Source organism: Arachis duranensis, chromosome 1, assembly GCF_000817695.3.
Source record: "Arachis duranensis cultivar V14167 chromosome 1, aradu.V14167.gnm2.J7QH, whole genome shotgun sequence".
NCBI classification, from domain to species: domain Eukaryota; kingdom Viridiplantae; phylum Streptophyta; class Magnoliopsida; order Fabales; family Fabaceae; genus Arachis; species Arachis duranensis.
The window spans coordinates 61,248,836-61,262,507 of NC_029772.3; the positions used below are offsets into that span (position 1 = coordinate 61,248,836).

At 31.6% G+C, this 13,672-nt stretch overlaps 2 protein-coding genes across 2 annotated transcripts in view; one reads left to right on the forward strand and one right to left on the reverse strand.

Annotated features, from left to right (window-relative positions):
- The first annotated feature begins 820 nt into the window (after positions 1-820).
- LOC127748451 (uncharacterized) lies at positions 821-2,954 on the forward strand. The gene is made up of 2 exons (XM_052263001.1): positions 821-2,879; positions 2,932-2,954. Exons 1-2 carry the CDS (start codon positions 821-823, stop codon positions 2,952-2,954), a joined length of 2,082 nt encoding a protein of 693 aa, XP_052118961.1.
- A 6,101-nt stretch (positions 2,955-9,055) lies between these two features.
- LOC107489337 (agamous-like MADS-box protein AGL19) overlaps positions 9,056-13,672 on the reverse strand; it is a 6,453-nt gene continuing 1,836 nt past the window's right edge. Inside the window, exons 2-6 of the mRNA XM_021141401.2 lie at positions 12,137-12,221; positions 11,976-12,037; positions 11,761-11,860; positions 9,259-9,300; positions 9,056-9,139 (exon numbers count right to left, since the gene is read on the reverse strand). Coding sequence (XP_020997060.2) covers positions 9,056-9,139; positions 9,259-9,300; positions 11,761-11,860; positions 11,976-12,037; positions 12,137-12,221 — 373 coding nt within the window. The remainder of the gene's footprint in view (positions 9,140-9,258; positions 9,301-11,760; positions 11,861-11,975; positions 12,038-12,136; positions 12,222-13,672) is intronic.

Consider the following 13,672-nt stretch of genomic DNA (forward strand, 5'->3'; position numbering starts at 1 on the left):
AACTTGTTTATAATTGTCATTTGCCTTATAATTGCATTGTTTCTATTTCATTTACATACCCCCAAATTAATCAAATCTTGAAATTTGTCTTGTTCAGTATTAATACACATGCATGGAAGACCTTGTTTTTTATTTAACGTTTAGATTAATGCGAGTTTTTTTTCTCTTCTTTTTTAATAGGTTAATGCAAGTGGTTCAGTTCAGAACAAAGGTTAGACCCTTGAAACTGTCGACCATAAGGATTCCAAGGAGCCCGAGGTATTGAGAATCAGGGGTTTTAAATTTAACAAAGTTGATCAGCTAGAAGCAAAATACACCGAGCCTGGCAAGTTTACCCTCAAGCCTTGAACCTGCATCTGCTCTTAAGAAATTTTAGCCTCTCATCTGTAAGTGTTGTTATGAACTGGGTTCTTTAGTATTTATTTAGTTTAATATTTTTTGGATGACTGGTTGTAAGTCTTTAGTATTTTTTGGACTTTGAACTTGATTTCAAGTGGCAGAAGCACATTTCAATTTTATATTTGTTTTATATAATAGGAGAAATGCTATTTATTTTTTAAATTTTCAGTTTTTAGTCAATTTTTTTATTTAAATAATATTATTTAATTAATTTGAATATATATTTTTATAAGAAGTTACTTATTTTTTATGAAAAGTTACTTATTTTTTAATTTTTTTTTAAAGACTAAATGATAGATAATTTTAAAAACTATATTTTTATTGCATGGTACTTTTCATAGTTTAGTATTTATTGCATTGTAGATAGAATTAAAGATATACTCTTGTTTGAAATTTGAAGGAATATTCTTATATTGGTTCAATGGATAAGTCATGGATCACAAAGCCACGAAACTCAATAGAGTATGAGCGAGGGGTTAGGAGGTTTATTGATTTTGCCTTCGAAAATAGTTTAGCTGAAGCAACTGTATGCCCTTGTTTGAAGTGCGATTTTAGAAAAAAAGTGACAAAGGGTGAGATGTACGATCACTTGATATGTACCCAATTTCCGAAAGAATATACACTTTGGTTTTATCACGGAGAGACTGAGGTAGGGGATCCCAGTAGTAACGTCTCAAATAGTGATGCTTCAAATGCTTTTGATGATTTTAATCAAGATTCTATTCATGACATGCTTGGAGATGCTTTTGGAACTGATATGCACTGGGCAAATAAAGTCTCATTAGAGTCAGATGAAGACATTGATGGAGTTGAAAGAGTGATGCCAGATGTAGCTGATGCAGCGGAGTTTGAAGAATTAGCAAGTCATGCAGAACTACCTTTGTATGAAGGGTGTACAAGATATTCAAGATTGTCCTTTTTGGTGAAGATGTATCATATTAAGTGTATATGTGGGATGACTGACAAGGCAATGTCGATGATATTTGAACTCTTACATGATGCATTTGAACATGCAAAGATTCCGAGTTCATTTTATGAAGCAAAGAAAACTATCTTGAAGCTTGGTATGAATTATGAGAAGATACATGCATGCCCGAACAATTGCATGCTGTATTGGGGTGAAGACAAGGAGAAAGAAATGTGTAAAGTTTGCAACAGGTCTAGATGGAAACTAGATACAAAGGGTGGTGAGATTCAAGAATCAAATGATGGGAATATTAGGAAGAAGGTGCCTGCTAAAGTTCTTCGTTACTTTCCACTAAAACCTCGTTTGCAAAGGTTATTTTTGTCTTCAAAGACAGCCGAGGCCATGAGATGGCATGATGTTGCTCCTAAGGAAGATGGTGTAATGACGCATCCTAGAGATTCAGAAGCTTGGAAGATGTTTGATTTAAAAAACACTTCATTCGCAGAGGATCCACGAAATATACGTTTGGCATTAGCTACTGATGGTATTAATCCCTATCGTAGTATGAATGCAAATTCTAGTACATGGCCAGTTATTCTTATTCCTTACAACACTCCTCCTTGGATTTGTATGAAGCGGACGTCTTTTATTCTTTCAATGATAATTCCTGGAAAAAAGATGCCAGGAAACAATATAGATGTCTACTTACAACCGTTGATCAAAGAGCTAAAAGAGTTATGGAATGAGGGCGTGGATGCATATGATTCTTTTGAGAAAAAGGCGTTCAAATTGCATGCAGCGTTGATGTGGACTATAAGTGACTTTCCTGGGTTAGGAATTCTCTCCGGGTGGAACACGTACACTGGACATGCTTGTCCATCTTGTAACTTCGACTCTGTTCCTTTTCAACTTCCTCATAGTAGAAAATCATGTTTCATAGGACATCGTCGTTTTCTTAATCAAAGGCATCGGTTTAGATTGAATAGGGTTCGATTTAATGGAGAGCAAGAATTTCGCAATCCACCGAAGAGGTTATCTGGTCTTGATATACTTGAGCAAGTCAAGGACATCAATGTCACATTTGGTAGAAAAGAAGAGGCAAAAGTTAGGGGGAAAAGAAGACGTGGTGAGCGTGCTGCAGAAGGTGCTAAGCAGTGGAGGAAGAAAAGCATTTTTTTTGAACTTCCCTATTGGAAGTATAACCTATTGCGTCACAATCTTGATGTGATTCATATAGGAAAAAATGTATGTGATAATGTGATATACACGTTGCTAAATGACAGCACCAAGTCAAAAGACCACCTCAATGCTCGAAAAGATCTTAAAGCTTTAGGCTGTAAACAAGATCTTTGGCCAGATGAGAATGGAAAGTACGCTCCAGCTATCTTTACACTGACTAATAAAGGCAAGAAGGCTTTTCTATCAACTTTAAAAAATATTAGTGTGCCAGACGGGTATTCATGTAGCATATCTAGGTGCATTGATGTTGACAACCTTAAGATCAATGGGATGCTAAAAAGCCATGATAATCACATATTAATGCAACAATTGCTACCATTAGCCATGCGAACGAGTTTGCCTAGTGAAGTTTCAGCAATCTTTATTGAATTGTGCTCGTTCTTTAGGAAGTTATGTGAAAAAAGATTGATTATTAAGGATTTAGACAAGTTGCAAGATCAAATTATGCTCACTCTATGCCATATGGAGATGTTATTTCCTCCATCCTTTTTTACAGTTATGATTCATTTGGTGGTTCACCTTGTTGAAGAAGTTAAGCTTGGAGGTCCTGTACACTACCGGTGGATGTATCCGATAGAAAGGTAACAAAGAATAAATTTCTTTACCTTGATTTTAAAATAGTGTATAAGTTTCCTATTAATATTAACAGTTTTGGCTTAATTAATAGGTACTTGGGACAACTAAAATCTTATGTGCGTAATAAAGCACAACCAGAGGGCTCTATTGCTGAAGGTTATCTTATGCAAGAGATCCTTACATTTTGTTCAAGATACCTGGACAATATTGAGACAATATGGAATCGACGTAAGCGTGTTGGTAATGAGCCTACCCAGATAGATCCCAATTCATGAATATCTAAGCTGTTTCCTCAAGTTGGAGAATCAAATACTGGTTTCACATATTTTACTTTATCACCAATTGAGAAGAGGCAGGCTCATAGGCATGTTTTGACAAATTGTCGTGCAGTTGATAACTATCTTAGGGATTATAGATATATTGTGAAGAAAAGATTAAGAAGCCGAACAAGGGATACTACTGAGATAGACAAAAAGGTTCATAGAGAATTTGTTGATTGGTTCTCTAATCATGTAAGAGAAACTTTACTTATTTCATTTTCTATTTTTGCAATATGTCTATGACTAACACAAACATGTTAATGTGCTTTTAGATTTGTACTAATCTCAACAAACTTCCTGATGTGGATAAAGACATTCTTATCAGTCTTTCTCAAGGACCATATGACCAAGCAAGAAAGTTCTCTTCATATGATGTTAACGGATATAGATTTCGAACTTTAGCAAGGGATAATGGATTAAAAACTCAGAATAGCGGAGTTTTTGGTACATTTGGAACAAGAAGTTACTCAAGTAGTAAAGATACCCGAATGAACTTTGGTGCGGTACCTTATTATGGAAAGTTGGTAGACATCATTGAGCTTTTCTACAATGGCTTTACAGTTCTCTTGTTTAAATGTCAATGGGCAAACACAACTAGCCCTAGAGGAATCAAAAAGGACAATTTGGGTTTTTTATCTGTGAACTTTACAAGGCTCATACATACTGGTGAACATGAAGATGACGAGCCATATATTAAAGCTTCTGAAGCCCAGATGGTATATTATGTGGATGATGAGAAAGAAAAAGGATGGTGCATACCAATTCACTTGAAGCCAAGAGATTTGTATAACATGGGTGGAGATAATATGGGTGAAGATGACGAAATTACAGTATCCAATGATAATTATCCACCACAAGACTTAGAGTCTCTTTTTCCAGATGAAAATACAAATATAAAATTGGCGAGAATAGTTGTAGATGATGATCTTCCAATAATCAATGAAAACTATGATGAGAATGAGGATATGCTTGTGTAAAAGACATTGAAGTTTTTCAGAAGTTACTAAATACATTTTCAAAGCATTTAAATATTTTTTCTTGTTTGGCAATTATGAGGACTGTTGGGAGAATTCCTTAGGAGGATCTAGAATTATTCTTGTATTTTAGATGACATTGCTTCATTTGAATGCCTAGATTCCTCCTTTGTTTGGATTAAATTGCCTTTATCTTGTAAGGAAGAGAAAGAGCTTTCAAAGTGCTCCTTGTTCTTCTCTGTTTAGTTTATAATATAGTGGGCAACTGGGCCTGCACTTTTACAGAATTTATTCTAGATTGCAGGTGATTCCGAGAAGTTGATAAAGGTGTTATTTGAGCTTACAAGACACCATGCCCCCTCAACCATTATTTCTTTTATTTGAGCTTTCCAAGTGACTGACCTTTGTAGCTATTCTCTGTAAATAATGCCACTTTTAATTAATATGCAGGCCTATGTAGACTCGAGTGTAATTATGCCACTTTTATTTGTAGCTTTCCAAGTGACTGCTTTTTACATTTGATGAATACTGTTGATTTCTGTTGGATATCTGTGTGTATGACTGAGTGGTTATGGCAAATTGCAGGTTTCCCTTGAGGTTTCGTTATTTAGCAAGTATGCCAGGTTCACTGGAGTTTGACTGGGTTGGACTGTGATTCCGAAGCAGTTGTTGTTTTCTGATGGATTTCCTGTTGCCAAGGACTTCAATCGAATTGTATGTACTTGCTTCAGTGGTGCATCAAATATTTCCCAGGCTGGTGGTCTGGCTTGCTTTTCACCAGATGGCCTTAAGGTCAGTTATTTAGTTTATTAGTTGTTTAACTAATCCATTCAATACACCATGGAAGGTATCCTCTCTTGCTCTGCCCTTTCTCCTTCCACACCCTAGAAAAAGGGTCCAAGAATTTATGATCCGAGAGTTTGTCGTCGCTCATGCACGATTACATGCTTTCTTAATCATTTAAAAAAAGCTACAGAAGTGACTTGATGCGTTTGAATGCAGGCTATGCAAGACGTTATTGGATTCTACAAAGAGGAAAAGCATTATGATCCAAGTGTATATGATATACTATTTGGGTAACTCTGTTTGAGTTGAAGGATTGTAGCTTCTGATCCAAGTGCTTATGTAGTGAATATATTGAATTTAGTGCTTTATATGTAACTGTAGCTATAGAATTCCAATTAGGATATTAATACAAATGTCTCTTGTCTGTACTTGCAGCATATTCCTAAAACCAGTGAAAAAATTTCATCATGTGATGAAGAAGTATCAGATCACCAAAGGCTACTAGATGACAGCTCTTGGTTTATTTATGATTTATAATTTTTTTAGTCTGAGTTATTTTTTAGGTAAAAAGTAAAAGGTATATCTAACCTGTAAGATAGTTTAAGATTTAATGAATAGCATCTGAATTATACTAATATCATTTTTAAAGGATTCAACTTCACTAGCTGTTTTTTTTTTTTAGAAATTTGCAATATAGGGCATTAATGCCATAATCTTCCTTGCAGATTTGGAATCTTGGCTCTCTAGACCCTAATTTTACATTGGATGCTCATCAGAAAGGAGTGAATTGTGTTGATTACTTTACAGGTGGTGACAAACCTTACCTAATAACTAGATCTGATGATCACACTACAAAGGTTTGCTTTCTGTTTTCCATTTTCTTTACACTTTGCTAAGATTTATTTGCCTTTTATGTATATATAGATTGGAATTATTACATAGATAAAACCTATGAAACAGGTATGGGATTATCAGACTAAAAGTTGTGTCTAGACTTTGGAGGGTCACACACATAATGTATCTGCTGTATGCTTTGATCCTGAGCTTCCTATAATTATTATTGGTTCTGAGGATTTTAAATATTTATTGTTATTGTCACTGTCAGTAATGATCTAGGAGCTTTGTTGTTGATCATTCTTCTTAACCAATGGATTTCTAGCATGGTTTAATTTCATCTTTATTAGCATGTTTATTTACTGCATTTCATGAATTCTCATAAAATTGTTATTAGCAATATTCACCAAATGCATTCTAATAATTGCATTATCTCATTTGTAGAGGAAAAGAGTTGCTTGTGAAGCAATTGTTGAAACTGGATACTATTGAGGTTGAAGGTGAAGCGAAGTAGTTGCGGAGAAATTTTGAGGATTAAGTTACAAGTACAATTGTTAGCTTTATATGTTTGGATTAAGTTGGGATTTTTTGAATTTACATTTTATGGATTATGACTATGTAAAATTTGTGCGATTGAGTTTAAATTTATTGAAATATAGTGCCATTTATTGTTTTGTTGGTAGACACATAAATTATTATTTATAATAGAAATGATTTATGCAATAATTAATAAAAGAAAGCATTGATATTGGAGAGATTATGACAGTTTAAAACAGTCACTAAATAAAGGAAAAAACTGTCACAGAAATTAGTAACTTAGTGACGGTTTTAAATTAAAAAATCGTCACTAAAAATATTGTGACAGTTTAAATAATCACTAAATATACCTAAAAACGGTCATAAAAACTAGTAACTTAGTGACGGTTTAAAATAGTTATGAAATATAAGAAAAAACTGTCACAGGAATTAGTAATTTAACGACAGTTTCAAAACGTCGCGAAATACATCATAAAAAATACCTTTACAAGTGTTACAAATTAGTGACGGTTTTATATTTCAAAAACCGTTACAAACAATTTAGCGACACTCCTTACCAACGGTGGTCCAAAACCGTCACTATGTCAACTAGCGACGCTCAAATCTGTGACGTTTTTTTTAACCGTCGCAAAACCATTTAGTGACAGTAAAAACCGTCGCCAAGCATTAAAAAAAACCGTCGCCAAAATGCTCTTTTGTTGTAGTGAGTTATTAGTTGATGTATAAAAAATCTGGTATTATATTGTTGTTGCTTAGTCAAGTCTGATCTAATTCTACCTATTTAATTATCTCATCTTTATTGTTTAGAATATCATCGAATAGATGTACTTTTCACTATGTTAATTGTTTGTGTTTTATTTAATGATAACTTAGGATCAATCTCATCCTTGTGTATCTATTTTCTTCTCCCTTATTGTCAAGATTGCATTATTATTGGATTATGTTTATACTTTGCATCATTACTTCATTTTTAGTTCATGGATAGTAATTTTGAAGAGAGGGCAAACTACAACTATACAAACACTTATCTGTTTATATGTTATTGTTTTTGATCTAGTATTGCTTAATTTGAAATGGTGCAGGTATGAGTTCCAAGGTCCACCAGATGCATTCTCTGCTTCAGTTCATGAATATAAAATACTCTCTAAAGGTCTTTTGGGATTGCATTCATATTTTCATTTTGAGATTTTTATGTAATTAGATGATATTGAAATATTGAAGTTGTTTTATTTTACTTTTTAAAGAAAAACAATAATAGTTATGTAGAAGAATATCATATGGAATTATGTTTGGAACTATTGACATTGCGGATTTTTTTATATATAGAGTTATGTCTTATATTGAGGAATTGTGTTATAAAGGATTTAGTTTTTAAATTTTGATATTAAAAAATAAATTTTTAATTTGAGAATATGTAAATAAGATGAGATTAATGAATGATTTGAAATTAAAAATAAATAAATACTTACGGGGTTTGTAGAGGTTTGAAATCTCATAAAATAGTTTATTTTTGTTAAATTAAAAAATCAATTTGTGGGGATTATAAACTGTCACAAAAGTAATTTAAAACTGTCACAAAAGTCTAATATAAAACCTCCACTAAACATATACAAAACCCCACTGAATAAATTGTGGAGGTTTTTAAAAACCTCCACAAAAGACCTCGTGGCACCTCAAATTTTGGGGGTTTTAGAAACCTCCACAAATTATTTAGTGTGGGTTATAAACCTCCACAAATAGGAGAAAAAACCTCCACAAATAAACAAAAATCTTGTAGTGAGTTCACCCACCATTGTGATTGTTTCTTAAGTTACGAGTTATAACATGTTGATCAAACATGAATATAACATACTTGATATAGGTGAATGATTATATATATGGAATTATGCTGGAAATTAGTTAATCAAGCTGGAAAAATAAGGGGATGTTAACCTTCCAACTTAATAGATTTGTGGCATATATATGAGTGACTTCAATGAAATTGTTTGTATTATTTGATACTTCATATGAGATCTTGAAAAGAAATAAAAGATCGTTTCACACATTTTGTATTAACTAATAGGATTACTACTGATAACTAATATTATCTTATAAAATTTAGTATTTGAAAAGATTAGTACTTAGGTGGTATATTATAAATAGCTATCTCTTATATGTGTGTGTGTAGACACCAAAAAAAATCAGTTATTAATTTAGTCATTGGTATAAAATATTAAAATAATATGTTAAAATATAACATGTGTATAATATACAAATATATAATATCTGATTTTGTGACTATTTTTAACGTTCATATAGATTTAATACACAAATATATAATATTTGATTTTGTGACTATTTTTGACGTTCATATAGATTTTTTTCAAGTGCATTATTTTAAAACAAAGAATAACTAATAATGTAACTCAATCAAACAAAGTGTAAGACAGTAGAGTAGGACTCTAAATAATTGTTTGCTAATTAATTAAAGTTGAAGCATAATATCAATTGGGGATAATATGAAGTACATGAGGAAAGATAATTACCTTCTCTTTCAATTTTCTATTTTCTTCAAGAAGGCATTTTTCCTGAAGTGAGATATCAAAGAGAGAAAGGCAATTCTAATAAGCATCATGCCCCAATAAAAGAAATAGAACATACAAATTATATATCCATGTAATCATGCAAGTAACATCACATTGATTACCTGTTCCTTTAGCGTCTCTATTTGCTCCCTGAACAATTGGTTCTGGGTACAGCAAGGACCATGTTAATTAATGTTACTTTTTCTTATTCAAAATTGAGATTATTCAAAATGATGATGATGATGATGATATATATGTAAGATTATGAACATAGACAGATATATAAATATACCAAATTCTTGTACAAATTAAAACTGGAAGACAAGTAACAAGTTTTTGAACCTTCTTCAACACCTTCATCCAAAAAGAAATATTCATTCCTAAATGAATATGTTTTAATTAAGAGCACTAGCCACATGTAAAAGTACATATACAAATGATGAATATACGTTATTTCACCTATTTTTAATATAAAAATACAAATGAAAATAGGTGAAGTGGACAAGAGATGATATATGAATAAAGTTTAAGCTAGATGTTGATCACTCATTAATTGTTTGGAATTGCAGAAAATAAATAAGGTTTAATTCAAAAGATGGTCCAACAAATATCCTACAATTTTTCCAATATTGTCTTTTCAGAGATTAATGATAAAAAATAAGTCATAATGTGTGCGTATTATTTTAAATTTTTTAATATATATTTTATATTTTAATATATATTTTATACAAATGATTTTGATAAATAATTTTTATATACAAATAACTTGATTTTAGAGTAAAGTATCGTTTTTGTCCGCAACGTTTGGGGTAAGTTTCAAAGTTGTCTCTAACGTTTCAATCGTCCTATTTAAGTCCTTAACGTTTTAAAATTGACTCAATATTGTCACACCGTTGGGGATCCGTTAATAGAATTGACGGCAGAACAAAATTAAGACGATTTTGAAACGTTATGGATTTAAATAGGACGAAAACGTTAGAGACAAAAACGATACATAAACATAAATTTTAATTTAATTTTATCTTTCAATAATATTAATTTTTTATTGTACATATTATTCAATTATTTTTTAATTACATCTAAATAAATTACACTTAATCACATTACGATGTGATTAAAAAATAATTGAATACTATGTATAGTAAAAAATTGATATTATTGAAAGATAAAATTAAAATTTATTTTTATGTATCATTTTTGTCCCCAACGTTTTTGTCCTATTTAAGTCCCTAATGTTTTAAAATTGTCTCAATTTTGTCCCACCGTCAATTCTGTTAACGGATCCCTAACGGCAGGACAACATTGAGTCAGTTTTGAAACGTTAGGGACTTAAATAGGACGATTGAAACGTTAGGGACAACTTTGAGACTTACCCCAAACGTTGGGGACAAAAACGATACTTTACTCCTTGATTTTATGATCTGTCAGAAATTTGTTAATAGTTGATTTATCATATGTGAGTTATGGTAGACTAGCTAATAATTTTGAATGTTTATATACAATTTTCATATCAATCCTGTCTAGGTGAACAATGAGAAGTGCGAACAACAGACTCTATTTCGAACTCATTAACCATTCAATTTTACTCTCATCATAAACCCATCACCTTTACCTAATTTCACTTTGTCTAATTACACCCACTTTTAACCCAGACTCCCTTTTCACTGCAGCCAGCACTCTGTTACCTACTCCAGAACGCAACCCCCCTTGCTAGCGAGGAAGCTCCCCAACACTGCCATCTCTTGTTGTCACCAACCCGAGTGCAGGTGAATCATTTCGTATTAAGAACAAACATCTCACTTATATAAAGAATAAACATCTCATTTGCATTAAAAACAAACACCTTTTTGTAAGAAAAATAAACATTCACATGCATATAAAATTTTCACTGCATACCTTGGCATCACGTTGGTGTCGTGAATGGCAGTGACGATGAGAGCATAAGTTCGTGAAAAAATGCACGACTATGACTGCATGCAGTGCAGAAACAACGACGTTCTTGAAAGAAAATGCACCTCGCCACAAAGATAGGCTGCTGCACGACACCAATGAAGGCACGACGAGACTGGGTTGCGTGCTGTGGTTGGGGAGGCGCGACGAAGTATAGATACGTGCGGTAGTTGCAAACGCACGAGGAAGCCGGACTATGTGCAGTGTTTTGTGAGAGATGGCGGGGGATTGTAGGAAGCGGGGGTGTAATGCGGTGCGAGTGTGAAGAGTTTGTGGTCGTTGAAAATGAAATTCAAAATAAAAATTATATTTAATTAATTCAAAATTTAAATTTTAAAATTAATTTTTTTTAAATCTATTATTTATTTACATTGTTCAAAAATAGCGTTATTCTCTTATACTTTCTCTTTTCATATTTATTATGTTGGATAACATTTCTAAAAGATTTACGACACAACGAAGTATTTTAATTTTGAGTTTATTTTCAGCTATTGCGAGTTGATGTGGCCTATAATGACTCTAATTATGCGAATAAAAATAACATTGCAGTTGCAATTCCAAATAAAAACTAAACTTTAAAACCGAATGTACTAGAACGCAAGATGGAGAAACAACATAAATAGTTAGAATGAGAAAGCTGACATGAGTTTGAATTAAGCGAAGAACATATATACCTTTCTTGCCCTAACTTTGGTTAAGCTTCGTTCGAGCTGATTCTCTATCTGTTGTAACTCTTCAATGGGGCATGAATCCAAACCATCTCCCAAAAGCTTTCTGCAACAATATTGTGTTTCTCACTTCATCAGTAATGCAATATGATGATGATCATTGATCAGCACACTAATGAAGTCATCAAATTAAGCTATTAAATAAAGTCAGTACTTAAAACCTTTTAGAAACTTCTAGTTGCTCTAGCTTCTTTGTGATGTTGATGTCATCACCTTCCTTTACCTGCTCCGATCCATGTACGGAAGAAACAACAAACATTCACTATAGCTTGCAGATAGCTAGAGAATGAATATAATGGATATTAAGGGGCTAATTATTAACCTGTGTATTTTCTTGGATTTGTTTGGTGTTGAGGCTATGTAGATCCTTGACCTTCCTTTGATAGCGTTCCACTATTTTGTTTACACTGAAACATCTCCAAATGCATAATAACATCAGCAACAATGTAAAAAGTGGCTTACACAAGAGACTCATGACTTACTACTAATAATAATATCATATCTACTCGATAAAGCATTCATGGTTATTAATTTGTAACACTTGGTGAGTTGAGTATCAGTCGCAACGTCTTTTACATAATACACTAGTATCAATCAGACACTACTTTAACTAAAGGTACGTAATAAGGACATCCAAATTATTCACCAGCTAAGAGCGAGCTCTAACTATTCACACATGCCTCTCATGAGCTACAAGATTTTTGAAAAATTACCACAAAAATTAGCTATAATAATGAAAGAGATCAAGGCTTTATTAGACTTTATTTTTCAGATGTTGCTTCTATTAATTAATCTTTGCTCGAGATTTATAACATAGCATCACGTTAAGAATCAATGTTCCAACGATTTCAATCAGTGACATTTCAATTAGCCTTCCACCCATTAGAATCCTAAGCACTAATTTAATGATGAGCTGTAAAATTTTGTGAGAATCATTGCTGCAAAATTAGCTATTACGGTGGAAGAGTCTAAAATCTTATAAGATTCTCTTTCCAAATATTGGTTCACTTATATGAAACTCTCTTTTATGTATTGGCTGCTCGAAAATCATAAAAACTTCCAATAATACGCAGGACCACTACTTTCATCCCAGAACAAATATAATAATCTTGAAGAATACTATAATAAAATAAACAATGTTGGAAAACTAATAATCTAAAATAAACAATGTTGGAAAACTAATAATCTATAATTTTATACCTGCAAATTTTTATTATTTTTCAAATATTTTTGGATATCAATAGATAATTAGATATGTTCAATGCAAAGTTTGTAATATTAATAAATAATATGACACTATTATTGTTTCAATATTCTAAAATCCCAATAATTTCCGTGATACCAACATATGATGTATGAATAATGCTACACATTTAAATTTTTTTTGTTAACTAAAATCAACCAAGTTAGTTTAATATAATAAAAATCAGTTATAACTAGTATTATTTTAAGTCTTATTGTTTAATTTATTTGAATTTAGTTCATAAAAAGATTTGAATATGTAACATTAGTCATGATGCATTTGGGCTGAATTTGTTTATAAATACTAGATATTGAAATAAGATTATAGAAATACAAAATTATGTTTAACAGATAAAGATAAATATAAACATTATATCTTAAAATATTAAATTAATATATTTTGTGTTTTTCTTAACTAAAAATACACAAAAACACTAATATAAAACATAATTCATTTTTTTATTTTTTATTTTTTTTTGTAATTACTTTTTTATTATATTTTTCTTTCTAAAATTTTTTATATAAAAAAATGAATAAAGAATGTTTTAGACACAAATAATCAACTACCATTAGTCACCATATATATTTAATGTTTATAAAAAAGTTTATTATACTA

Bases quoted from the DNA above. Each gene is read 5' to 3' on its own strand.
- LOC127748451 (XM_052263001.1), top strand. From the start codon at position 821: ATGGATAAGTCATGGATCACAAAGCCACGAAACTCAATAGAGTATGAG. The intron at 2,880-2,931 runs GTTTGCCTAGTG...CTCGTTCTTTAG, and splicing joins ACCATTAGCCATGCGAACGA to GAAGTTATGTGAAAAAAGAT.